Here is a 27,713-nt window from a genome sequence, read left to right on the forward strand (position 1 = left end):
GACAATGTATATACACACACACATTCTCGGGGATTTTTACCTAAAAAAATATAAAGCTTACGAGAAATTCCAAAAAAGTTTTGGTATTCATAATAAATAAAGATGATATAAAATATAACTTCAACCACCAATATAAAATTCATGAAGCATAAAACCCCAATCCATGAATATTATATAGTATTATTCTATATGGATGAATTTAAATTATGTGGATATGTGATGGATCCGAAATTGAATCTAGTATTGTCTCATCTGTCAAGCATGTATTTATGTACACGATTATGTAGACATATATACTTACACACATATAAACGTAAGATATTATTATTATTATTATATATAAGGATGTTGTAAGTAAAGCTTTGCTGGAGCTGTCTGAAGAGGTGGAGTATGGCATATTTCTCAGAAGAAACGTTTGAAGGCTATTGGCTAAAGACACAGTGTTGTTTGGTTTTGGCATGAGTTTGCAACAATCACTTTGGTTTTTGTGATATGTGTGAAAGAGATGATTAATTAAATAGTTTTAAACAAATGATTACTTAAACAATACTTTTATAATCATTGTATATACTGTATTAGTGAACTTCTTTTCAAAATAGTTTATCTGCAGTATATATAACTAGGAAGAATGTGACGCACCAATCCATATCTCTTCTCTAAGCTCTCTTAATCATCTGCTTTTCTAAGCTCATTATTCTCTTCTTTAAAAAGAAGAACAAAAGTTCTCTTTTAATTTTTCATCATCATCTCCTTCCATCATTTAATCAGCTTCTAAACCTAACTGATTTCAGGTTAGTAACGATAATAATCCCTACTTATTTTCTCTTCTTAATTTGATTTTACTTGCGTGTCATTTCTTCATCAGCTTGTACTATATATATTGATATCTGTGTTTCAGATATTAAATTTTATCACCAAATATATATATATATATATATAATTTGGTGTGAGTATTCAGATTGGTTTGGTTCATTTTGATTGAACATATATAGCTCTATTATTATTCCCACCAAACTTGACATCAAGTCTTACTGTGAAAACCACAAAAGTCCTTCAGAAATGTAAAAGAATCTTTATTAATGAAAAGACAAGATTGACATGCGTCTAAGGGAAAGAACATGAACCACCAAATCGGTGTTTGAAAGTACGATATGAGATTTTGTATGTATAGATATATGAAGATATTTTTGTGTTGCTCAGATTTATAGCATTAGTGGCTAAAAATTTGCAGAATCTAAATCGAGTACTAGCAAACAAACATTTTTTTTTTTCTGGTCCCTAATTAACAACTTTTCAAATTTTACAGGTTATATTACAAAGCGAAGAAGCTCCAAGTGCGTCATATCAAATCTACTTAGAGATATATATCCTGGATAAAATAAAATCCTGATTTCTTGGAACATCAAAACATGGAGAAGCTTCTTAACCCGTACGATAAGCAGTGCATGAAAATGGCTATGCTTAAACACGAAGAAACTTTCAAGCAACAGGTAATTTAATTAGAAGATTCTGATCCAATTCATATTTACGTCACACATACATGTTAAGATTAATATATATAGTTCTTGATTACATTTTTCAGGTATATGAACTTCATAGGTTATATCAAGTCCAGAAGATATTAATGAAGAACATGGAGATCAATAAATTGACTACCAAAGGAAATAATAATGTGAACTCAGGACTAGGAACGTTCATCAGAAGAGTTGACCATGAGATTGACCGGCCGGCGAATTTCCCCGGTGGTAATAACAAAAATAATAATATAGAGATTATGGATGAGAGTGAGATCGAGTTAACGCTTGGTCCGTCGTGTTACGGTGATGGTGATTTGATGAGGATGAGCAAGAAGAAGAAGAACTCTTCGCCGGAGATGATGATGGACGGGAATTTAAACTCTGGTCGCCGGAGTTTCTCTTCTTCTTCGACAGGATCAAGTAATAATAACAACAACAACAATCTTGAAGAGCAAGTGAGAATGATGAAACATCAGAAGCAGAAGCAGCCATGGCTTCAGGCATTGACCTTGAATGTTATCTGATAATTAATTATATTAATTTTTGACTGTATTCTGAAATAGATTTGCATCTTTCTCTTAAAAAAAAAAGAATTAGTAGTTAAATTTTTATTTCCTGATGAGAGTGTTTTATCATGCCTCTTTTCTCAGGTGGGTTTTTTTTTTTTTTTTTTGCTTTTTCTTTAATGCTTATCAGTAATTTTCTTCTTTAATTACTTCTTCTTTTAGGTTTCTTGTAAATAAAATCAATATTATTGTATTACTATTGTTTTCGAAGATAATATATTAATCATTTTCGAGCTCGAGTTTATCATAAGACGTATATTATATCTATAAAAAAAAGGTTCAATCTTTAGCTATAAAACACACAAAAAAAGGAGAAACAAAGTAAATAGTTTTTTTTTATGGGTCAGCAAAATTGAATTATTATGAATAAGAAATAATAATAGAGGAGAAGTTATAAAAGGGGCCAATGATGAATTTGTTATGGGACAAGAACATGCACTATCTGCTGGCATGTTCCCTTCAGGCTTCAAGCATCACCTACTTCCTCTGTTTTAATTCTGATTTATGAATATATACTATATCTTTTTCTAATCTCAAAAAAAAAAAAAAAGATTTAAAACGAAAAGTGATTAGTATTATTTTTTTCATACATGACCCCACGATCTTGTTTGATCATCATCAGCTTTAGAATCCCAAGTTCTCTATGATCTATTATACTCATCAGTGATAAGTTCCACAGATAAAGTTTATACATTAATAATTGTATGTATGTATCTAAAACAGTGATGATATTATTGTATTTTTTCTTGCAAAATTGTGATTTTCTTTCAAAACTTACTTTGGGGATATTTTCGAATATTTCTTGAAAAAAATTACCAGCTTTATGTACAAAAAGACATCATAAACACACAAAAATACCAAATGCTGTGTCAAGTAGGAAAAATAAATCCTTGAATCAGAACTTAGAAGTCCCAACAAAAAAATTAAACATATACTTATTATATATGTGTGTATATTATATGGTATTCAAGAAATAGAGTGTCTCCGATCTTTGGGTGGTTTGGTTCTGCCTCTACCGCTGTATGGCGTGATGCCAAAAGGGTTTAGCTTTCCGAGTTTTCTTGAAACAGAGTTTATGAATGACTTTCTTGGCAATGGAGGCTTATCCATGGAAGCAGTTGAGATTGGTGAATTTGGATTGGTGCTGATGGTTGATGAAGATGATTTCTTGTCACTCTCTTTCTCAAACTCTTTAAGCTTCATTTTCATTTTGAGAAGTTCCAGCTTCAAGTCCTGATTTTCGCGTTTAAGTTTAGAGAGTTCGTCGTTGTAGGAGCTGAGTTTCGGAGGAAGAACAGCTGCTGGTGGAGGTGAGGCTGGAGTATCTGAGTCGTTAGTGACTTCTCCTCGTAAACGTTGTTGTTCGTAGTAAAGGACTTGAACAATGGTCTGAACAGGGAGACGATCATTCTGAGCTGCATGAGCGCAGGCTTCTCGCGATAGTTTCTGGCAATCCATTAAACTGCACACTTTCTTCCTCTCTACATCACTCATATTCGGGTGCGCCTGCAAGAAAAAAACATAGTTGTTCACTAGAGATTTTCTTAAAATTTTCAAAATCTCTTAAGATAATGGGAACTTGATCATCTCCTTTAACCACAAGATTTCAAGTGAGGGGTAATTAGTTTCCCTAAACACAACAAATATATGTTTCAGTAACTGGTTGCCACCAATTTTTGCAAACGATCTCTATCAGTTTCAGGAAATTAGTTGTCATAATTATATGAAAATGCCAAGTATCTATCAGTTTCAGGACCACTTTATGAAAATATCAAACATTTACCAGTTTTTGTAGTCATCAAAACGGATCAATATATTGCAAATGAATGTAAATATTTACTAGCTTAATCTTACCTTAAGGTAGATGTCTACGGCTCGATACATGCCATCTTCAGTAACCCTAGACTGTTCAGGAATAAGCTCAGCTAAACCGATGAACTTCTGCAAGCTCACATTTCTATCCGAAGCAATTTCAGCCATATAATTCTCCAACAATTTACCAACACGTTCCATATCACCAGCAAGATCAACACCATTGTTGCTTATGCGGACTCCTTCAACTTCAAACTCGAGATAATTCATGAGAATGCGTTGAACAGTGTCTGTATCAAACAAAGAGTGATCTCCAGTGAATGAATAAGAAGGAATCAGGAGATCGTCGAGCACTGCTTGTCCTAATTGTAATCCCATTCTCTTTTCCAAGTCAAGTCTACAAGCAACCGTTGTTTCAAGGTATATCGCTGCACGTAGAAGCATCGAGAGAAAGCTAACGGACATTGCGTTTTTCTCTCGAGGGAGAAGGCTTACGATTGTTTCAAGAATCACTCTTTTCTCGTGTTCTTGTTTTGGTTCGATCTTCTTCATTCCTTTCCCGAAAATCTCCTGCATTTGCAAAGGAAAAGGAAAAAACAACTTTTCATGGATCTTTCTATATAACTAATTTACTAAACTTCAACAAAAGAGGAGACTCAACCGAAACCTAAATGGTTTTTTTGTTTGCAGGTAACTCACCAACCCTCGAAGGGATTTCTGAGCATAGAGCATAAGCACTGGACCAAGTCCATACTGCTTAAACCCTCTAGCCATCATTGCGATCAGTACACGTTGAAACGAATCAATCCTAAGAACTGTTAAGTCTTCAGCCCACCAACAACCACAGGCTGCTTGCTCTGTTGCTGAACCACAACCTCATTGTTACCGCTATTACTTGAAGAAGGACTGCAAAAGTGGCTCTCTTGACAGGTCATATAAGCAATCGCATCAATGCAACGGCTCACAAGTTTCACTCTTTCAGCAATGGGCAACAATTCCTCTGATTTATGCAAGACTGTGATCGAACTCGATAAGCTCTTGAGAGCTACTTCGTTCAAGTAAGCTTCAGCTCTTACGACGAGATTTTCCACAGAGTGTTCCTCTGTCATCTCTAGATACTCTGCTGCACATCGCAGCATGGCAATGTTCTCTGTGCTCATATCGAAGTTAATGCCATAGCAGAACTTAGCCGCTAGCTCGAATGCTTCACAGCCTCCGGGGATATCCAGGATTTTTATGACGGAAGAATCTGAATCTTTGTTTGATTCCGACATAAGTTTCTTGATAAACCCACATTTTGACAAAAGTGGAAACTGCAAGATTCAGAGAGAGAATAAATGATTCGGCAAGAATGGGATCATGTCATTGGTTTTTTACATCATAGAGATTGATCGGTAAATATAGATCTAGAAACTACCTTGTGCAGTGAAAACGAAGCTTCTCCAACATGAACGGTGACATCACTAGAGACTTCCTGAGAAGAAATCCTGAAACGATGCAAAAACAAGAGTAGATTGTTATGTTTTACCACATAAAAAGAAGGAATTTTCACTTCCAGAGCTGGAAAGAAAGATGAATTTGAGAAACAAAATAAATTTAAGAAGAGAATGAGAAACCATTCACTGGTTCTCTTCATGGCTGAGGACAAAAGATCTTTCTTCTTTGCTGACATATTACGAACACTTAGGTGGTAGAAACTTCTCACTCAAGAAATTCACCATGGAACACTATTTCAAGTCCAACTCATGAAGAAGACGTGCCGTAACGTACTAAAAGAGAGAATAAGATCAAGCAAAAGAGCTTCTTCCCCTAATAATTGTGACCAAACAGAGCACCCAAAATTCCCCAAACAAAGAAAACCACAAACTACCCCTTACAACCAAGAGGAATAAAGGGTAATTATGTAATTCTCAAGGAGAGTACAAGATAGAGCGTCTGTCTAAGGAGGGAGTGTATGTGGTAATGGATTGGTTTAAAATTTTTAGAAGAGTCCCAGTGGATCAGACACACATCTTTCAGACCAAAACAAATAATTCCAAAAGAGAGCAAAAAAATGAGTATTGATTCCTCTCCACAAATGTATCTATCTCTTACAAATACAATATATAATGTTAGGTATATATTGGTTTTATGGTAAGTAGAAGAGAGGGTAGGAGTATATGTAAGCTGCCGAATCTTGGTTTTGTGACCGAACATGAATGAGATAGGATCCTTGTCCCTACAAAGAGTCATATCATCTTTAAACTCTTCCTTTTTTCTGATAATTGAAGTCACTATATGCCTCAACATTTTGATTGAGACTCAACTCAATCTTGCAATAAATGGTGTCGCTGAATAATATAAGACGTCCTCAACGAAAAATTCAAAATTTCCAAATAGTTGAGGTAATAAAAACAGAGAATGATGGTACATAGAGTCTGAGTTTTTTTTACCTCTAGTTGTTTTCATGGCTTGGTCAGTTTCACTTCCTCCATTATTTGCCTCAGGTCTTAACTCTTCCGAATGAGTAAAGATGACATTCAAAATCTTCTTCTTGAGTCCTCAACATTGGAATCAACCAATTCAAGATCAAGTAATCTGATGTAGACTCCACACTTTATGTTGACCTCTCTTCATCCATCCACATGCCATCGAGATGTCTCAAAATGCCTAATTTCTAATAAAGAACCCTGCCTGCACTTCTTGAAAACAACCATGGCGTAATCTTCGGGCGTATCTACGACTAGGACAAATTAGCTGTCACATTTTTGTCGGAAAAAAAAAACTCATTGAGAGTGATAGGATTTGCTCAATCTTTAAATGGCTTTGTCGCATCCCCTTCAGTTCTTAATCTTGCGCAGATGAATCGTGGGGACGACACAAATACAAAAGCTTCCACCTTTTACTTCTCTCCGAACTTTTTTTTTTGCCCATTATTGCAATCTTTCTCGAGAATTAGCAGACCCACCGATCTGAACCTCGCTTATTGCAAATTCCGAAATCGAAATTCAGAAAGTTTTCACAAGATCGAGAATACAAAATTTCCCTAATTTCCCAATTTGAAAACCCTAACATTGATTATGAGCGAGTGGACTAAGTAAATTGGGCCATAAAGCCCAGTATGTGTAAATTTAATTGGCGCAATTTCAAAAACTACGCAAACCCCTAACATTGAGTATGAGCGAGTGGACCCAATAAGTTGGGCCATAAAGCCCAGTATGTCAGGCCTTTTTGGTAAATTTAATTGGCGCAATTATACAAAAACTACGCAAAAGAAAAAAGGAAATCAGAATCTGGTGCGGAAGAGCGTAGTGAATGATACATACGCATACGCTATTCTTCTTCTTCTCCTTCTTCCTCTTCTTCGAATCTCCTATTCGACGTCTCTTGTTAGTGTGCGCCGTCTTAACCTTACGTGCGCCAGTGGCGCACTCTCCTATCTTGCGCTCATCTGTCTTCACCCCCACAGCAAAATCTGTCTCGGACGTTTCCGGTAGTACTACGATCGATCCAGATTCTCTCGTCGAGATCTCTGATTTTAACCAGACGGGGGCGATGTCGAAAGCTCGTGTTTACACCGACGTCAACGTGATTCGACCCAAGGATTATTGGGATTACGAGTCGCTCATTGTTCAATGGGGGTAAGATTGTTGAAACCCTAGAATTAGCCGTCACGGGTACTGGTTTTGTGTTTTCATCATGTTGTGATCAGCTGAATTGGTACTTGAAAAGGACTCATAATCGATTTTTCTAGGGTTTTTTTTTAAGTGAAATTGATGTTCAGTCTGCTCTGGATTTGCTTCTAGATTAAGCTAATCTAATGAAGAAACTTTGCTTTTATCTATTAAAAAGATGAATTTGGTTTTTAGTTTAGTATAGCTCGCGTTTTGCTATTGCAATGATGTTTTAGTTAAAGTTTTGATCTTGTTCTTTGCTCTCTCTTAGGGAGCAAGATGATTATGAGGTAGTAAGGAAGGTCGGGCGTGGAAAATATAGTGAAGTTTTCGAAGGTGTTAATGTGAACAGCAAGGAGAAGTGCATAATCAAAATCCTCAAACCTGTTAAGAAAAAGAAGGTGACTTTTTGTTTTTACTGTGTTTTGGATTTGATTAGTTTGGATAGTTGAGGTTGTTTCTTGAATCTCTATTGTATCTTTTTCTGTAGATAAGAAGAGAGATTAAAATACTCCAGAACCTATGCGGTGGGCCAAATATTGTCAAGCTGTTTGATGTTGTTAGAGATCAACATTCGAAAACTCCTAGCCTTATATTTGAATATGTTAACAGTACAGACTTCAAAGTTCTGTATCCTACTTTGACTGACTACGACATTCGTTACTATATATATGAGCTGTTGAAGGTAACCATGTGGTATCGGTTGGATTATAATTATTTAAGTGTTCCATTTGACTACGTACTTACATTTCTTTCGACTACTTGTTGTAGGCACTGGACTTCTGCCATTCACAAGGAATAATGCACAGAGATGTCAAGCCTCATAATGTTATGATTGACCATGAGCTACGTAAGCTTCGTCTTATAGATTGGGGTCTCGCTGAGTTTTACCACCCTGGAAAAGAGTATAATGTCCGTGTTGCCTCAAGGTATGGTTTTACTTTATATACCCTTTTTATCTCATTATTTCGCGGTAGTCAAAAGCTTTTCACTGTGATGTTTATCTCTCTCCTAATGTGTATCAGATACTTTAAGGGTCCTGAACTTCTCGTGGACTTACAAGACTATGATTATTCATTGGATATGTGGAGCCTTGGTTGTATGTTTGCTGGAATGGTGAGTGCATGATGTAACATTTGGAGGACGTTCCTTTTTTTCTCAATATAGTTATTTTGGTGATCTGATTTATAACCTAATTAATCTTCATTCCTTTCGTTAGATATTCCGTAAGGAACCTTTCTTCTATGGTCATGACAATCAGGATCAACTAGTGAAAATCGCCAAGGTATTATCTCAGTATTAGAATTTGGCAGATCTTCCTCCGTTTCCGTTATCATGAATTCTCCTTCTTATTCACAGGTACTTGGAACCGATGAATTGAACGCTTATCTGAACAAGTATCAGTTAGAACTTGAGCCACAACTCGAAGCACAGGTTGGACGGTATGTGCTACTTAAGAATTATAATGGTTACTTTGTAATCTCTGAGCTTCTAATTTCCATGTAATGAGCTAAAAGCTAAGAATTGTATTATTTTGGTTCAATGGAACTCAACACACAGGCATAGCAGGAAACCTTGGTCCAAATTCATCAACGCAGACAATCAGCATTTAATCTCACCCGAGGTTTACTCATTTTCTTGATTACTTAGTATAGAAAATGGCTTAGTTGGGTTTTAACGTGTTAAGGTCTTAAACCGTGCAGGCGATTGATTTTCTCGACAAGCTGCTCCGGTATGATCATCAAGACAGATTAACTGCAAAAGAAGCCATGGTACGTATTATGCTTCGAAGAACAAATAAGAAGCCGCGTTTTGTTTTTTTAATCACATGTTAGAGGTGCATTAATAATAATACGCTTTGTTGATTTGATGACAGGGACACCCTTACTTCGCCCAAGTTAGGGCAGCAGAAACCAGCAGAATGAGAAGTCAATGAAACTCAGAGATCTGTCTGTAAAACTTTCTGTTGATGAAGATGATGTGTTCATCTTTTTTTCAAGTAATATTAAATCAAGGTGATGTTTCTTCTACAATTTGTCCTCAAATATCTGAATATCTGAATCGTCTATATTTAAAATATTTTCTTCAACGGACTGTATGTTGTTATTTAAGTATGTAAAACTGGTCGTACATTTATATCAAAAAAAAAAAAAATCAAAGAAGATAAAAACTTGATCGGAACTCCCATATTATATAGCTCGGATGAATTAATAAAAAGAGAAAATACATCTGCAACAAGACATTAATCAATAGTATGATGGTTAGAGAGAAATAAACATATTTACGTATATATGAAAATGTGGTTTTTGGGCTCCACGTTTTGTGATATATGGCTGAAAGAGACCTTTATATTAAAGACGCTTATAAAATTGGGCCGGAGTGGCCCAGATAAAAATTATATCACTGGGGAGACAGCGAGAGCCGAGAGAGAGAGAGACGCCACAAGTCTCGGAAGAAACCAAAACTAAAAAACTGATTATTGTTATTTCTGGCTGTGTGTTGTTTGAAGTGGTTCAGGTGCTCGGCTCCACTTATCTTTAATCTTCAATCAAACAACAACGGTACTCGTACTCTCTCAGGAATAGGAATCAGATAGAGAGCACAATGCTCAATTGCTCAGGTTGAGGTTAATCGCTAGTTACCCTCTGATTCCCAAGAAACCCCACCGGGTTTGTAGCAACAGCGGTAAGCTCGGGAGTTACTATGATTCTTCATCTATCGTCAGATATGGCGGAATCGGCGACGATGGTAAGAAGCAGCAACTTCTTCTAAGCGTTACGGTGAAAGCAGTGGAAGACAAAGGTAATAATGGAGGTGGAAGCATGAGTTTCTCTGGTCAAAGCTGGGATCCCAGTTCAGAGATTGAAGTTCCTTCAGACCAAAGACCCGTAAGTAAATCACTTTTGTTTCGTTTTTTTTGTCTTATTCTAAAGTAATGATGAGATTTTGGCATGGTAATTGGTCACCGCTTGGTTGTTTGATTGAATTCGCAGGGGATGTATGGATTTGGGTATCGATTTACATGCCACGGTAGCTGAAGCTTTGCTGCATAGAAAGCGAAACCACAGAGTCGATCATTTGAATCAGATAGAGATGGTTATTGAGGGAGTCCGTCAGAAAGGGTTACTGCAGGCTGCGGACAAGGTTCTCTGGAAAGGGAATGGGGATCGGTACAAACAAACTTTTCACTCTAAGGAAACCTGGGAGTGCATAAGATTTCAAGGTCAGCGGAGAACGTGGTATAAGGGGATTTGGTTCTCTCAGGCTACCCCCAAATACTCTTTCATCGTCTGGCTAGCAACTCTTAACCGGTTGACAACCGGAGATCGCATGCAGCAATGGAGCACATCAGTGGATACGTCCTGTCCCCTCTGTTCTGCTCCTCTGGAAACACGAAATCACCTGTTCTTCACATGCCCATACTCGGCGGAAATTTGGACGAACCTTGCCTCCAAGCTTCTTACGACCAAATTTACCACGGTTTGGGAGACTATCCTGGCTCTCCTCACAGATAGCTCTCTGGAGAAGTCTACTCTGTTCTTGCTAAGATACACCTTTCAGGCCTCAGTCCACTCCCTATGGAAGGAACGAAACAGCCGCAGACATGGAGAACCTCACGTCTCTCCTGCACTCTTCATCAAACGCACTGATAGACTCATAAGGAACCGGTTGCTTTCCATCCACGCTAACGAACACTATGCACAATGTTTGTCTCTGTGGCTAGCTACACGATGAGACGGCCTTCACCAAATTAGGCATCTTTTTCTATCTTTGTCCCTGATTATATTTCTACACATTTCTTTTTAAATTTTTTTAGCTCTACGCTGCACTTGATGTAAAACAGTTTTTTTTCGAATAAATTTTACATTTTATTCAAAAAAAAAAATGATGAGATTTTGAGTGTGTACTGTGTGTTTTGGTGTGTAAAGGTGGTGAATGAGTATTCGTCTTTAAAAGAAGGAATGTCGTATTCATGGGGAGAACTGGGTCCAAGCAAGTTCTTTATTCGTCTCGGTGGTCTTTGGTTGGTTACTTTCACTGTTCTTGGAGTTCCTATTGCAGCTGCTAGCTTTAATCCTTCCAGAGTGAGCTTTTTGAAACAGAGCCTGCCTCCTGCCACAAGATTTTTGCTTGTTTTAGTACAGATTATAATATACTATATTCTTTATATGTTGCAGGAGGCCTCTGAGATTTGCTCTAGCTGCGGGGACTGGAACGTTATTTCTGGTTTCGTTGATTGTCTTGAGAATTTACCTGGTATTGAACTTGCTCTGCTTCATCTCTTCAAAGAAGTTTTACTTGTGAAAGCTTGGTTTATTATTAACTTTTGATATATTTTGTTAGGGATGGAGCTACGTTGGAGATAGACTACTTTCTGCGGTTATACCATATGAAGAGAGTGGATGGTATGATGGACAAATGTGGGTCAAACCACCAGAGGTAACGTAGCTACTTAAAGAGTCCTTTCTTTTGCTAATAATCTACATGACACAATCTAACTGCTACCAAGTTATCAAAAGTTTTCATAGTTTCCCATAAATGGGATCAGGGATTATTGTGGATATACCTCAGTAACCAGTATTTAGTATCAACGCAAAATCTATTCAAAAACATTGGCAGAAGCTAGTAGATGGATCTACGCACTGCCACGTGCCAAGTTATCACTGGTTCCAAAACTCTACGCATATGTATATGAGATCAACACCAAAAATCTAAAAGAAATGAACATACATAGTCAAACTACATCTCTTGCCTTTTGATACGACCTCCAGAGTTTAAGAACTAAGAAGAGCCAAAATGGGCTGTTTATATAATTTTTTTTAAAAAACTAAAGCAGTGAGGTGTTTAAAAAACGAAAAAAAAAGTTACAAAAAAGGTTATTAGCCCATTTTGTAAAGAGGGCCGAACAAAGTTTATAAAATATGTGGCCGCAACCAGCTACTTAGCACTTCCGTTCTCAAGTGTTGGCTCCGGACAGGTTATTAGGATCTGTTATTCGTTGGTTTTAAAAATTATTTTGTTTAAAACAATATTTATTTTTAATATTGCAATTGTTTGGTAAATCTACATATATTTTTTGAAATACTAATTATTTTATAATATTATAGTATTTCATTTTATTTGGATGTATATTATCATTTTATATTGTTTATCAGTTGTATTTGCATCATTGTTTTGTGAATTTTTTTTTAAGTATTAATTATTATATTTTAATTATGAGAAAATAAAATTTATTATTTTATTAATCACATAATATCTGCCAATGCGGAATATTAAATACACACATTTTTTTCATCATAGATTGAGTAATATATTTTTGTTTTAAAAAATTCAAATCACAACATATGCAGAAAAAAATCTACATATTTCTTTATCATATGTATATTATGATAATTTAAAATAATTTATAAAAAATGATAAGAGAATCATAATTTAAAGTCTTAACAAAATTCTTCAAATATAATTATTAAAATAATAATTTGGATACTTAGATATAAAAATTTACTTATTAAAATTCTGATTGGTTTAAAATCTTTTAAATTTAATTACTAATTTTCGTCCATAATTAATTAAAAAGAGAAAATATTTTTTTAGAAACTAACAATTATTCAAAAGATTTTGTTAGTTTTCTATTTAAATTACATTTATATCTTTACTAAAAATTAAATATTTGAATTTAAAACCAATGGCATGACAATGTAATATTTTACATTTTATGAGATTTGTTTTATATTTGTACTTCCCATTTAATATAGTACTAGGAGATATCCCGTGCTTAAAGCACATGTCAACATTTTTTAAAAATTTATAATATAATAATAAAAGTTATTTTTATATTTTTTTAAAAAAAATATTTTGTTTGAGATAATATTTATTTTAGTTATTCTGTAAATCTATTCGTCTATTTGAATACTAATTATTTTAGAATATTATAGTATTTTATTTTTGACGTATTATTACAGTTTTATATTGTTTGTTTGTTGTATTTGCATCATTATTTTGTGAAATATAAAATAGTAATTTTAATATTATAATTGTGAGCAAATAAAAATTATTAATTTGTCATCTATTTAAATTTAATTTTACCAACCCTCTAAGACTACTTACAATGGAGGTGTTGAATTATAAATTCAACTGTTGAATTCATACAAAGAGGGTGTTGAAAAATAAAAAAAATCTATGTGGATTAAACCATGTTGAATTTTTTCAACATGTTGAATAAACAAAAATGGGAACCACTAAGACACATGATGTATTATTATTGGTTGTTAAGTTCTTTCTAATTTTTAAATTTCATCCTAACTATTTGACATCATTTATTTTATAGTAATCAAATTTTTATTTTTTTTTTATTTACATTAAAATTTATTATTTTTCATACTCTATAAATAGAGATTTGTTTTATTTTATTTGAACATATAAAAATAAATAATAAAATAAATAAAATAATATGTTGAATTTTATTAAATAAAACCATTGTAGATGACAAAAATTAAATAGATGTTGAATTATTAGGTGGAGGAAAGAGATGATGATGTGGAGTGTTAAAAATAAAAAAGTAGGGTGTTGAAAAAAAAAACCAATGTACATAGTCTAATGTGGAAATTAAAACATACATTTTTCATAGATTGGATAATATATCTTTGTTTTTAAAAATTCAAATCATAACGTATGCAGAAAAAATTCTACATTTGATTAATCATAAGTATTATATGAAAATTCCAAACAATTTGTAAATAAAATAAAATAAAGATGATAGGAGAATCATAATTTGTAATCTTAACTAAATCTTCCAATTTAGTTATTAAAAATAATTATATTGTATACTTGGATATAAAAGTTTAGTTTTTAAAATTCTGATTGGTTTATATTTTTTTTTTAAAAATATTTTCTAATTTCGTCCATAATTTATTAGAGAGAGAAAATATTTTTATTTTTAGATTTTTAGATTTTTTAATATTTGATCTGTGAGTGTTTTTTATTTTTAAATTAATTATATTTATTTAAATTAATTAATTAAGCTTAATTATTTTTTTTCTAATGGCAATTGAATGTAATTTTTTACACATTTTAAGGTTAGTTTCATATTGGTACTTCTCAATTAATATTGTAGGAAGATTAATAGTTAGTTTTTAATTAGTTTAGTTAAGGTCACAAAGTGCAACACAATGGGTCCTGCCTAGGGATGTTAAAATAGGTAAACCTATCTCATTTAAACTCACTTTATTTAAGTATAAACCCATTTAGATTTGAAACTAATTTAATCATATCCATTTAAATATATATTGACCCATTTACACTCGTTAAACCCATTTAAGTATACGAGTTTGGTGATAATATGTAATTTTATGATTTTGTGAGAATTGTTTTTGATGAAAAAAATAGCTTTTTCAATTTTGGTGGGAAAACACGATTTTGAGAGAAAACATTTTTGAGAACAAAATATAATTTGTGTTTTTGGTGGAAAATCACATTTTTACGGTTTTGGCAGGAAATCTCGGGGTTAGGGTTTTAGTGGGAAAACTCGGATTTACATTTTTGGCAGGAAAATACGATTTTGAAGGAAAACATTTTTGATAACAAAAGACAATTTTACGTTTTTGGCGGAAAAATATGGTTTTGAGAGAACATGTTTGTTTGCGTTTTTGGCGGAAAATATGGTTTTGAAAAAAAACACGGTTTTATAAAAACTCAATTTTGCATTTTTCGCGGGAAAATGTGGTTTTACAATTTTGGCAGAAAAATATAATTTAGTAAAAAAATATAGAATAAAAATACTAATATAAGTAGATCTACATGGATACCCCTTTATTTGCGATAAAACACATATAATTAATGAAACTAAATAGATAAATTCATTTAATTCCATTTAACTTTTTCCTTTAATTTTTTTCCCATAAATAAATTTAAATAGGTTCATTTTAATTCAACACTAGGTTTTAACCAGCGGTGTACCGCGGGATGATTTTTTTGTAATGGAAATTTTAAATTTAAATATATATGTTAATTTTTTTGTGTTTAAAGATATATAATTGTATTTTGATTATTAACTTTAGGCCTTAACCAGCAACACACCGCTAGATAATTTTTTGTAACCAAAAGATTTAAATTTTAAGTTGTATTTATTTATTAATTTTGTTTAGTGTTTAAATTTTTAAATTATATTTTGATTGATAATTGTAGGATTTATGTGTGTAGACAACCTTTTTACAAAAAATATAATCATATTTATGTAAACTCAAACCCGCTCTATGACATACCTGGCAAGCGGGTTTGAGTTTAAAATTATTTATTAATTTAAATTATTTTAGAATATTTAAAATTCTTTTTGAAAAGTATGGGATACTAATTTCTTTTTTAAAAAAATTAAGTATATTTTTTGAAAACTAATTTATATGTATCATTTAAACCAATTTTGACTAGAAAAAAAAAACTTTGTTTAAAGCATGATCTTATATATTAATGTAGAAAATGCCAATTTAGGATTTTCAAGAGGGATAAGTGAAAACTTTCATTTAACTGACCTAATATCTTATTAAAATATTTTGTTTGTTTATAGTAGACAACACATAAAAACTATAAAATCATATTTATGTAAACTCTAACTCATTCCATCACATGAGCCAATAGCATTTAAACATCTTTTAACAATTAAAAATCGTTAGAATTCTTTAATTTTTATTGAAAATATTTTAGTTATGGAAGTAACAGGATAAATGAATAGAGATATAGTTGTTTGTTGACATCTATACAACATTATTCCATATATATATTTTTTGACATCCGTTACACCAATATATGTCGTTCCTGTGTTATTCTGGTGTTGTATAAAAACAACATGGACTTTATGAAGTTCCTTGTAAAGTAATGAACTGTTTTCTGCAACATATGAAGTGTGTTATGGTCAAGAAGTTGGATAATTGAATCTGTCTGCTTAAATCCTAAAACATCAACAGAAAACATACAATTTTGAGTTAACTGATTGTTCTACTAAAGATAATGAATAAATCAAAAGCACACTGGCCCGTTTTTCTCTGGCGAGATAAACATTGATAGAATTTTCCTCTTCCTCATTACGTCCAGTAGCATTAGACTCCTGGTACCATGAACCAGGTTAGTGTATGTTTCATTAGTAATTAATTAGTCATGTGAGCACAATTATAGACGGTGTGAAGATAACATGAGCATGTATGTTATTAATTCTCTAACCTGCTTCGGTAGCTTTCTCAGTCAATGGCCCGTAGTCAACAAAATCCATATAAAAAAAATATTTTCATTCCAACGATTCTCCATGCCTAATCAATACCATAGCTGCTTCATCATACCAAACACATATTCAGATAAATGATCATAAACTAATGTTGCTTACAAAAAAATTCAGATTCAAGCTTTCACAAATGAGTATTTACTTCAAATCTAGAAAAATTGATAACAAAAGGATTATTAATTTACGGATATAAGATGAGTTTACCAGGAAGATCCAATTAAGAAATCAAGGCTAGTCTCGTGGTTCTTCCTCTATCCAAGCCAACTGTACCAAAACACGATAAATTAGTCACATAAGGAATTGAAGAATTTCAAATGTCATAAGCATACGAACAACAAAGCCATACCAGAGCTACAAACACAGTATTGCCCTACCAGCCACCGGATTAAACAGCTGTAGTTGAGAAACAAAACAAACCCAGAATTATAAAGAAAAAAACAACGAAAAACCTAGCAGATATAATTAAAATTATCTCATGGAGAGTGGTTTCATCGATGAGTCTTTTTGCATTTATAGAGTCGTAGTAGATTGTTATGGTTAGGTTTGCTCGTCTTCCTAAAAATTTTGGGGAGCAAGTTTAAAGTAGAGAAAATATAGCAATTACGATACATGATAATCAAGTATATTAGGCATATTCTCTAATTTGTTACAACGTAATACTGGCAATAAAAATGAAGTTATTGCGATTAAGTATTTAGGTAAGAAATATGCTGGTTTAGATTGTGTGTAGTACTCAGTTTCGAGTTAGAGTTTTTTTTAAGATTATAGCTTACAAAATTTTAGAAGAATGTAGATTTTATACATTTACTATCATTAAATCGTCATCTAAATATAAAAGATCCGAAATCAAATAATTTTCAGTTATAATTTTTTTTTTGTCTTAAACACAAAGACCATTTATATAATTATTTATAACTTAAAAGATATAATCCAAAATATACTTAAAAAATGTATATATGGATACACATTTAATCAGGGCCGGCCCTATATTAAAAGTGGCCTAAAGCATTTTCAAAACGTACGTAAGGGGTAAGGTTAAAAAAAACTCATGAAGTACTGAATTAGGACTCGAACCTGGATGTTAGACATGGAAAATGACTACTGAACCATCAGACCAAACAGATAACTTTGTATTTATGCCCTTTCAATTAAATATATCTTCTTGTGGCCGAAAGCAAGTGCTTTGCTTGCCTTATGGACGGACCGGGCCTGCATTTAATAAATGAGTGTTGCATACGTATACTTTTTTAACATTCCTAGGTCCGTCCAATACCCCCAACGTGCAATATCAACTATCAAGCATAGAGTTTTGTATAACATAGTGGAGAGGTATAATATGGGGGAGACATTCTTTTCCCGGTCGTCTAAAAAAACAAAAAAAAGAAACATAAAGACTTTTGTATCACATACCTCGGAGAATTCTGACTTTGGCAGGCTCAACCAAGATAGTGTGTAAGAGCCGCTAATATCCAAAAGTAGAATTATATTTTTTTGGTAATTGGAAAGTATATATTTTCGGGCAATTTAGATATTTTGGGTACATCTTGGTAAAAAATAATCAATAAACACTTTTAATTGATATTAGGATTTACCTCTTGTTGTACCACGGGACAATGTTTTATATTTTACTTATATATAAGTTTTATGATTTTGTATCATGAGTAAATTGAGTTTCTTTGAATTGAAATATATATGTTACATCATTATATATATATATATATGTTACGTATACTGCTAATTTTCTTTTGTTTTACACTCTCTTGATGAGCAAGTTTATAAGATCTTGTAAATGAGAATATGTTTGTAATATTCTCAAGTTAACGGTTGTGGTTGTACATGATCGATTTTATTGATTGTGGTATCATTAATTGGTCATATTCGTTATGGTAATCTAGGAAAATATTATCTAATTTTGTTTAATGTTTTTGAAGGGCCTTAAGTTAGATTAATATCCGCAGTCTTTACAATTAATTCTCTGAATTTTGTTAAAATCGAATATTGCCATATCTGAGGGATATCTTCAATATTGTTTCTGCAAATGACTAACGTAGTTATTAGGATCTGAATCACTGATTTCGGGTTGTAAAAAAATAAATTGAATCGACCTGTTAATAATAATTACCGAACTAACTTTAATGACTTTGATTAACAGTGTTTCTGACAATAGCATTTGTGAAAATCGTTGTAAAAAAAAAATGGCACAAAAATTTTACAATTCTATGAAGATGAATTGCAGTGTATAACCAAAAAAAAAAGATATATCCATCTATTAACTATATAAATTTTTTTTTTCTTTTGAAATTAATGTTAAATTATATTCAAAGAAAAATAAACGTTTTACATTAATGATACAAAACTTTGTTTAGATCCTGTTTTGCTTAAAAAAAACAACCCTGACAATTTAGTGAAATCTTGTTGCAAACCAAGCATGAATGAATGTGTCATCGACATCAGACATTGTGCTTAGTCTATTGCGGACATTTTTATCAATCAACTTCACCAGCTTCTCCACCAGTGATGGTGGTTCTCCATGGCGCCTGTCATTTCTTTCCCTCCAAATGGAGTGAATAACATTTTGAAAAGTGTAGTTGAGCAAAAACCAGTGAGTCTTGTCCAAATCGTTTTCTGTGCTTAGTCTATATAAATTTTATATACTCTATATTTTATATATTAGTTACAGATTTTACCTTTATCACCACAAACACCATCACTTCTACCGCTACCTCCAGCGACCACCTCCAGCAACCATCTCTAACGACCATCTCCGGTGACCAGCTTCGGCGACCACCTCCGCCGGTCACCTCCTCCAGCCACCATCACCACCATCAACCACCACACTATCAATACTAATATAGTAATTTTCTCTACCTTTAGTCCTAATTTCCCGATTTTTCAAATAGTTAGCTATATCACTTTTTTTCAAATAGTTAGCTATATCACTTTACCCCTATATTTATTTTTCGATAAAAATTTGAAAAACCAAAAGAGGTGGGATGTAACTCTGTCGTTATTGACCAATTTAAATTGATAGAATGTATGAATAATCAAGAGTTTTTTTCTATTCAAATGGCAAAATTTGACTACTTCATTAGTTTTTTGTTTTGGTGTGTGGGCAGTAGGCAAATTCTTATTTTCTTAAATATTTTTAAATTGGTCCCACATAATCTTATTTTCTACTGCCCATCTAAAAGATTGGTCCCACATTGGTCCCATGTAAAAGTTCTTATATGGATACATTTATCCCATCTAAAAGATAGGGATGCTTGATTGTCAAAATAACAAAAAAAGATAGGGATGTTTTTGAACCTATTACCCTATTGGTTGGTTGACTTTAAGTAATTGCCCCTATTACCCTACATATATCTTCACCTTGGGACCTTCTACTACTGTATGTAAACTCCTCTCTCAACTTATTTTTCTCCTCCCCTGGATTCAGAGAGAGAGAGAGAGACACACACAGCAAACACACCAAAGGTCCTCAATCATGTCGTCGTTTCTCTCTTCCTCCGCAACTGCTTTCTTTCTCCTTCTCTGTTTATGCCACGTGTCCTCCTCTAAACAAGGAACTTACATCGCTCGCATTGCTCAATGTCAAATGCCGTCCTCCTTCGACCTCCACTCTAACTGGTACCATTCATCTCTCAGATCAATCTCCGACTCCACCGAGTTGCTCTACACTTACGAGAACGCCATTCATGGATTCTCCACTCGCCTCACTCAAGCCGAAGCCGACTCCCTCATGGCTCAACGTGGCGTTATCTCCGTTTTGCCGGAGCACCGTTGCGAGCGTCACACCACTCGTACTCCTCTCTTCCTTGGCCTCGACAAAGATCACCGTTACGAGCTTCACACCGCTTCTCACTGTAACCGTAAACTAATCGGAGCAAGATTCTTAGCTCGTGGCTACGAATCAACCATGGGACCAATCGATGAATCTAAAGACTCGAGATCTCCTAGAGACGATGACGGACACGGAACTCACACGTCATCAACCGCCGCTATATCCGTTGTCGAAGGAGATAGCTTATTAGGTTACGATTCAGGAACAGCTCGTGGTATGGTTCCACCCGCTCCTACGCATCTTCTTCTTCTTATCTCTTTCGTCATCTTCGTCTCCTCCCTCTATTCAGAGAGAGAGACACAACACACAAACTCAAACATGTCTTCCGCTATCGAATGCTCGGTTTGCGTCTCGGAGTTCGACGATAACGAATCATGCCCTAGTTCTCGATCATTCGTGGAAGGAGTAAAATCAAAGGCGGAGGAAGTCGCGATTTCTATATTGGACGTGGTTACCGGTGAAGACCAAAGCTTAGAAGGAACTGGGACTATAGAGCAGAGTTGTGAACTGAGGGTTTCTTGTACTTCATATGGCATAGTGACGAAGATCCAGAAATTTGACAAGGCACTGGGTAATATCAAAGGCGATCTCATTGAACCGAGAAGGATTTTATTGGTAGCAATAGTATCTATTGTGGTGAGTTTTATTTGTGCGGCGCTACTAGCACCCGGTCGCGGGTCGGTGACATGGTCGTGGATCATCATGGTCACTCTTTTTGCATTCTTTTTAAAATTATACCTGGCTGGTCTTGTCCATGGTGTTGCCACCAGATGGAGGATACACATTCCTGGTGTACGTCCGTACGCCTACGCGTTTACGGTGGTCAAATCGATCCTCCAGATCGGTGTTTTACTAGGATTTACCTACCTTGATAGCTATTTGAAGAGCAGAAATGTGGTTTTAATGGTCGTGGCTGTTGTGTGCCTCTACATACATCTTGTATGTGTATATGTTGCCTTTCGCATTGGCGAAGATTGTGACGTGATCAACGCCTTTCTTTCCACCTCATTCGTTCTTCTATTCGAATTGGCTAAAGAAAATGGGGAATTCATCATATGGCTCACCATCTCTGCCATTGGTCTTCTGTTTATAAAAAATCTGTTGTTACTTACTACCACTCCTGCAGGTAAGATCTTTCCTTTAATCCTTTAATATTTACTACTATAATTTACAATTTTAAATTCTTATTCACTAATATTTTATTATTTGATTAAATAAAGATGGTGAAGATGGGCTTCAAAACCGTGGTGACATTGTTCGTGAGATTGATGATGAAGACCAAGTCAATGAGGCGGAGGGGAATGTTATTACTGTAGCAGTTCATGTGTAGGATTAATATCCGATTTTAACCGGTTTATTTTACATTTTGAGTTTACACTTTTAACTAGGGCACTAAAAAGAATAGAAAAGGAAAATATAAACTTTTTGGGCGTTTTGAGTTTACACTTTTAACTAGTTCACTTGTTCGACTGTATTTCTTTTTCTTAAACTGTAATCTTTGGTTTGACCGAAAAAAAAAAAACTTTAATCTCTTGGGTGTGTATGTGTGTCTTATAAACAATTATTATGTAATCTTTGTTTCAATATTAATAAAATATGAATATATAGGGAAGAGGTAAATCAATTTGTATGTGATGTTGGTTTTCAATCGCAATCTCCATTTTTTATTCTACGTGAGAGTATTTATTTCTTGATGTTGTTAACTTTATAAAATTCGACATGTGTATTGTAAACAAATTTTGTATACGTCTGGTTAAATTTAAAACCGTTACTAATTCCGTCACCTGTATAAACGGCCGTTAATCGTTGGTATGAACTCACCAACCGTTATATTCCAAAAAAATTATTTTTCGAAATTAAGCCAAAACTTGCGAGTGGCAACTGCAAGGTCGGAAGTACACACAACTGAGTTGTTTATTTTTTCTGTTCAATTCTTTACAATAAAAAATTCTGTTATTCTTTAATTAATTAAAACTACATGAAGTTTGAGTTGACTGCGGCAATCAGAGTAAAGATAAAGTAAATCTGGGCCTTGATAGTCCAGATAAAGTAAAATTGGACCTGGATGGCCCAAATAATAATTATTAGATCACTGAGAGTCAGAGGGAGAATCAGAGAGACACGTGGAAACACGAGAGGATGCGTGCAAGGGAGCATGTGCCACGTGGTGAGAGAGACGCCACAAGTCTCAGAAGAAACCAAAACTAAAAAACTGATTATTATTATTTCTGGCTCTGTGTTGTTTGCCGAGGTTCAGGTGCTCTGCTCCACTTACCTTTAATCTTCAATCAAACAACAACGGTACTCGTACTCTCTAAGGAATAGAGAATCAGATAGAGAGCACAATGCTTAGGTTAATCGCAAGTTACCCTCTGATTCCCAAGAAACCCCACCGGGTCTGTAGAAACAGTAGTAAGCTCAGGAGTTACTATGATTCTTCATCGATCATCAGATATGGTGGAATTGGCGACGATGGTGAGAAGCAGCAGCTTCTTCTAAGAGTTACGGTAAAAGTAAAGACTTTTTAATCTGTGTGCTTTAGTTAAAACATCCTATATTTTGAAACGTAGGGAGTAACATATACTATAGTATCATTTTCAATTAATAACAATTATGTTATTGTGGTGGTAAACAGTTTTGTTTTTGCAAACGAGTGTGCTTCCCCAGAAGTGTTAAGAGTTTTGATACCAACAGAGTAAGAAAGCAAGAGAAAACAAAGAGTATGAATATATCACAATCTTGTATCGATTGTGATAAGAAACTTAGTATAAGAAAGAACTTTTTATTGATCTCAAACTGTAGTTTTACATCCATGATACAATAGGTTTATATACGTAGCAAACAGACACAACAAGTGAATAGATGTGTCTTGTGGTTTTATAACTAAACAACACAACTTAATCTAAAAGCCACGACTCTTAAAATAAACTCAATTATCGATCAACACTCCCCCTTAATTGAGTTTTGGTCTCACTCCAAGCTTCCTGCTTAGTTCTTCAAACCTTGAGACGTTGAGAGCTTGTTGTAAGACGATCTGCAAGCTGACCTTCTCCTTGTCATTTTCACATGTTCATGTTGGACAATCATATTGTTTTCGCTTATGCTTTTTCCACTATCTTGAGAAGAGTTCCATTTGATTGGAAAACTTTTCTGCACCATTTGTACCTCCATAATTCTCATTCCTTTAGAATCTGAGATTATGCATTGCTTCTTCTTGAACAAAAGTTGATATCCACGTGATGTCATTTGCGGAACACTAAGCAAACTTATTGCCAATCCAGGAACTAGGTAGACATCCTTAACCATTCTTCTTCCTTTGTTTGTCATGATAATGATATCTCCTTTCCCACCCGTCATTACGACGTCTCCATTTCCAACTTTGATTGGAACCTTTATGCTTCTGTCTAGCCTGATGAAGTTTTTAACTTCTCCTGTCATGTGGTTTGTGCAGCCACTATCCACTAACCAGACATCTTCTTCCTTGAGTATTGATGACTCTTCACTTGCACTAAACAACATGTGCACTTCGTCATCTTCATTCTCAAGACCCATCTCTGCTCGCTCGTATTTCTTCGAACGGCACTCTCTAGAAAAATGTCCAACTTGTCCACAGTTGTAACATTCTTTCTTGTTCCTTGAAGCTATTTGCTGACCAACCATGTGCTGTTTCCTCCAGCAGTCCGCTTCTGTGTGGTTTGTTCTCTTACAAAATCCACACCTCTTTTTGCCATTTTTTGGTTTAGAACTAGGATTCCCTCCTTTTGTTCTAACATTAAACGCGCCTTCCGAAATTGTCTCGTCTCAGAGTTCCATATGTTTTTCATGTGCCTTAAGAGTTCCTATTAACTCTGTTACAGGCAACGAAGTCAGATCCTTTATTTGCTCCATCACAGCCACAATGCTGTCAAATCTTGTTGGGAGAGATGATAGTCCGTCTTCTCTTCACCATGAACCCTTAATTGATTTCCCACATCAATTAGTTTTTCTGTGAAAACCTTTATGTTATCACCTTCGTTCATCCTTAAATTTCCGTACTCCCTTCTCAACGATTGTAGTTTGATCAATCATACTTGCAGAGTACCTTGAAATTCTGATCGCAGTGCATCCCATGCTTCCTTCGAATTAGTTGCTGGTGCTATGTGGGAGAAGATTTGATCCGACACGGCTGTTTGCAGAATTTGCAGAGCCATCATATCTTGTGTCGTTTCTTCCTCCCATTGCTTTTTCAGTCGCAACCCTTCCGGAGTATGATCTGCTTCTGATGGTTGGTTTGAAACTCCGTTCTCCACCATCGTCCACATCTTTCTGGTTTTGAAAATTGTTGTCATCTTGATACGCCAGAAATCATATTTATCTCCATCGAATATGGGAATCAATTATTGTGATGTTCCTTCCATTGCCTCTTATTTTGCTTGAACTAGGCCCTTGAATCAGCAGGGCTCTGATACCATGTTAGATTTTTGATACCAACAGAGTAAGAAAGCAAGAGAAAACACAGAGTATGAATATATCACAATCTTGTATCGATTGTGATAAGAAACTCAGTATAAGAAAGAATTTTTTATTGATCTCAAACTATAGTTTTACATCCATGATACAATAGGTTTATATACGTAGCAAACAGACAAAACAAGTGAATAGATGTGTCTTGTGGTTTTATAACTAAACGACACAACTTAATCTAAAAGTCACGACTCTTAACATAAACTCAATTATCGATCAACAAGAAGTACTTGACTTGATGACTTCAACGCCTTCCTCCTTCATTTCCGTCTCAATCTTGCCTTCTGCTTTAACCTCGTTCTCTCGCTTGGAGGGCTGAAACTGACTCAATAAAAAACTGGGCACGGGAAAGGCTATCTGAAACTTATGTCAGGTGTAGAAGAGGTTTTTGAATCGAAATCTGGGAGGAAGGAGGGATGTGGAAATCGTTATCTTCGCCGGAGTTCCGGTGATGAAGAGAAAAAAAAAAAAAAAAAAAAAAAAAAAAANTCAAAAAGGGTAACAATGAGAATCGACAGGTGTATAGAAAAAACGATAAAAATGTCACTACCAGAGCATAGCAACTCATTTAGTCATATTGTAAACAAATTTTATATATCATTTGTACACGTCTGGTTAAATTTAAAATCGTTATTAATTCCATCAGTCGTATAAACAGCCGTTAACCAATGAATTCACCAACCGTTACTAATTCCGTCACTCGTACAAACGACCCTTAACCGTTATATTCAAAAGAAAAAATTCATCGAAATAAAGCCAAAACTAGCGAGTGGCAACTGCAAGGTCGGAAGTACACGTAACAGTTTTGTTTATATCTTTTTGTTCAATTCTTTACAATAAAAAAATTCTGTTATTCTTTAATTAATTAATTAATTAAAACTACATGAAGTTTGAGTTGACAGCGGCAATCAGAGTAAAAATGAAGTAAATTTGGGCCTGGGTAGCCCAGATAAAGTAAAATTGGGCATGGATGGCCCAGATAATAATTATTAGATCACTGAGAGTCAGAGGGAGAGCCGGAGAGGCACGTGGAAACATGAGAGGATGCGTGCAAGGGACCATGTGCCACGTGGCGAGAGAAACGCCACAAGTCTCAGAAGAAACCAAAACTAAAAAACTGATTATTATTATTTCTGGCTCTATGTTGTTTGCCGTGGTTCAGGTGCTCTGCTCCACTAACCTTTAATCTTCAATCAAACAACAACGGTACTCGTACTCTCTCAGGAATAGAGAACCAGGTAGAGAGCACAATGCTCATGTTAATCGCTAGTTACCCTCTGATTCCCATGAAACCCCACCGGGTTTGTAGTAACAGTAGTAGGCTCGGGAGCTACTATGATTCTTCATCGATCGTCAGATATTGCGGAATCGGAGACGATGGTGAGAAGCATCAACTTCTTCTAAGTGTTACAGTGAAAGCAGTGGAAGACAAAGGTAATAATGGAGGTGGAAGCATGAGTTTCTCTGATCAAAGCTGGGATCCCAGTTCCGAGATTGAAGTTCCTTCAGACCAAAGACCCGTAAGTAATATCACTTTTGTTTTTTTGTTTTGTCTGATTCTAAAGTGCAATGATGAGATTTTGAGTTTGTAGAATTTAACACCTGTGTGTTTTGTTTTGGTGTGTAAAGGTGAATGAGTATTCGTCTTTAAAAGAAGGAATGTTGTATTCATGGGGAGAATTGGTTCCAAGCGAGTTCTTTATTCGTCTCGGTGGTCTTTGGTTGGTCACTTTCACTGTTCTTGGAGTTCCTATTGCAGTTGCTAGCTTTAATCCTTCTAGAGTGAGCATTTTGAAACAGCGCCTGCTTTCTGCCACAAGATTTTGTTTTTAGTACAGATTGTAATATACTCCATCCGTTTCATTATATAGGATGTATTCAACTTTCTATGCAATTTTTATATTGAATTTTATATTTCCTTATTAGTTATTTTATGCATTGTTGTTTATAATTGGGTAAACTTTTTTAAAAGTAAATATTTCTTATTATGTGTGCTTTAGCTAAAACATCTTATATTTTGAAACAGAAGGAATATATTCTTTTATGTTGCAGGAGCCTTTGAGATTTGCTCTAGCTGCGGGTACTGGAACGTTATTCCTGGTTTTGTTGATTGTCTTGAGAATATACCTGGTTCAAACTGGTATTGAACTTGCTCTGCTTTTTCTTTCCAATGGAGTCTTTACTTGTGAAAGCTTGATTGGTTTGATTTGTTATTGACTTTTGGTTTATGTTCTTAGGGATGGAGCTACGTTGGAGATAGACTACTTTCTGCAGTTATACCATATGAAGAGACTGGATGGTATGATGGACAAATGTGGGTCAAACAACCAGAGGTTAGTAGTAGCTACTTAGGGTCTGATTAGTTCAAACGTTGTGGTTGTGGTTGCGGTTGCGGGAGATTGCGGAAGCGGACGATTGCGGTTTCAAGCGTTATTAAGCGTTTTGAACAACTGGTTTAGCGGTTTAAAATTGGTGTGTTTGCGGGAAGTTTACTACTGGTTGACCAGCGGGTGCAATAGCGGTTGGAACATAATAAATGTGATATCTAATATA

At 34.6% G+C, this 27,713-nt stretch overlaps 4 protein-coding genes and 1 pseudogene across 4 annotated transcripts; 4 read left to right on the forward strand and 1 right to left on the reverse strand.

The window, feature by feature from the left end:
- On the forward strand, positions 607-2,178 carry LOC104727285 (glycosyltransferase-like protein gnt13). Its single transcript, XM_010446352.2, has 3 exons — positions 607-791; positions 1,307-1,490; positions 1,583-2,178. Exons 2-3 carry the CDS (start codon positions 1,410-1,412, stop codon positions 2,039-2,041), a joined length of 540 nt encoding a protein of 179 aa, XP_010444654.1. The 5' UTR covers positions 607-791; positions 1,307-1,409; the 3' UTR covers positions 2,042-2,178.
- Positions 2,958-5,996, reverse strand: LOC104727287 (annotated as a pseudogene).
- Positions 7,140-9,680, forward strand: LOC104727288 (casein kinase II subunit alpha-1-like). The gene is made up of 10 exons (XM_010446353.2): positions 7,140-7,515; positions 7,820-7,949; positions 8,039-8,233; positions 8,320-8,477; positions 8,574-8,664; positions 8,768-8,833; positions 8,908-8,990; positions 9,109-9,172; positions 9,252-9,320; positions 9,425-9,680. The coding sequence occupies exons 1-10, from the start codon at positions 7,190-7,192 to the stop codon at positions 9,482-9,484; spliced, it is 1,242 nt and encodes a 413-aa protein (XP_010444655.1). The 5' UTR covers positions 7,140-7,189; the 3' UTR covers positions 9,485-9,680.
- Positions 9,996-11,387, forward strand: LOC104727289. Its single transcript, XM_010446354.2, has 2 exons — positions 9,996-10,436; positions 10,542-11,387. The coding sequence occupies exon 2, from the start codon at positions 10,549-10,551 to the stop codon at positions 11,281-11,283; it is 735 nt and encodes a 244-aa protein (XP_010444656.1). The 5' UTR covers positions 9,996-10,436; positions 10,542-10,548; the 3' UTR covers positions 11,284-11,387.
- Positions 26,310-27,593, forward strand: LOC104727290. Its single transcript, XM_010446356.2, has 4 exons — positions 26,310-26,680; positions 26,790-26,942; positions 27,213-27,300; positions 27,398-27,593. Exons 1-4 carry the CDS (start codon positions 26,411-26,413, stop codon positions 27,418-27,420), a joined length of 534 nt encoding a protein of 177 aa, XP_010444658.1. The 5' UTR covers positions 26,310-26,410; the 3' UTR covers positions 27,421-27,593.

Source organism: Camelina sativa, chromosome 11, assembly GCF_000633955.1.
Source record: "Camelina sativa cultivar DH55 chromosome 11, Cs, whole genome shotgun sequence".
NCBI classification, from domain to species: domain Eukaryota; kingdom Viridiplantae; phylum Streptophyta; class Magnoliopsida; order Brassicales; family Brassicaceae; genus Camelina; species Camelina sativa.

What these genes read in the sequence shown, in the direction of transcription:
- LOC104727289 (XM_010446354.2), top strand. Translation starts at nt 10,549, where the DNA reads ATGGATTTGGGTATCGATTTACATGCCACGGTAGCTGAAGCTTTGCTG.
- LOC104727288 (XM_010446353.2), top strand. Translation starts at nt 7,190, where the DNA reads ATGATACATACGCATACGCTATTCTTCTTCTTCTCCTTCTTCCTCTTC. An exon ending in TCGCTCATTGTTCAATGGGG is followed by an intron (nt 7,516 to 7,819) that starts GTAAGATTGTTG and finishes GCTCTCTCTTAG; the next exon opens with GGAGCAAGATGATTATGAGG. An exon ending in CTCGAAGCACAGGTTGGACG is followed by an intron (nt 8,991 to 9,108) that starts GTATGTGCTACT and finishes CTCAACACACAG; the next exon opens with GCATAGCAGGAAACCTTGGT.
- LOC104727290 (XM_010446356.2), top strand. Translation starts at nt 26,411, where the DNA reads ATGCTCATGTTAATCGCTAGTTACCCTCTGATTCCCATGAAACCCCAC. An exon ending in CTAGCTTTAATCCTTCTAGA is followed by an intron (nt 26,943 to 27,212) that starts GTGAGCATTTTG and finishes TTTATGTTGCAG; the next exon opens with GAGCCTTTGAGATTTGCTCT. An exon ending in AATATACCTGGTTCAAACTG is followed by an intron (nt 27,301 to 27,397) that starts GTATTGAACTTG and finishes TTATGTTCTTAG; the next exon opens with GGATGGAGCTACGTTGGAGA.
- LOC104727285 (XM_010446352.2), top strand. Translation starts at nt 1,410, where the DNA reads ATGGAGAAGCTTCTTAACCCGTACGATAAGCAGTGCATGAAAATGGCT. An exon ending in AAGAAACTTTCAAGCAACAG is followed by an intron (nt 1,491 to 1,582) that starts GTAATTTAATTA and finishes TACATTTTTCAG; the next exon opens with GTATATGAACTTCATAGGTT.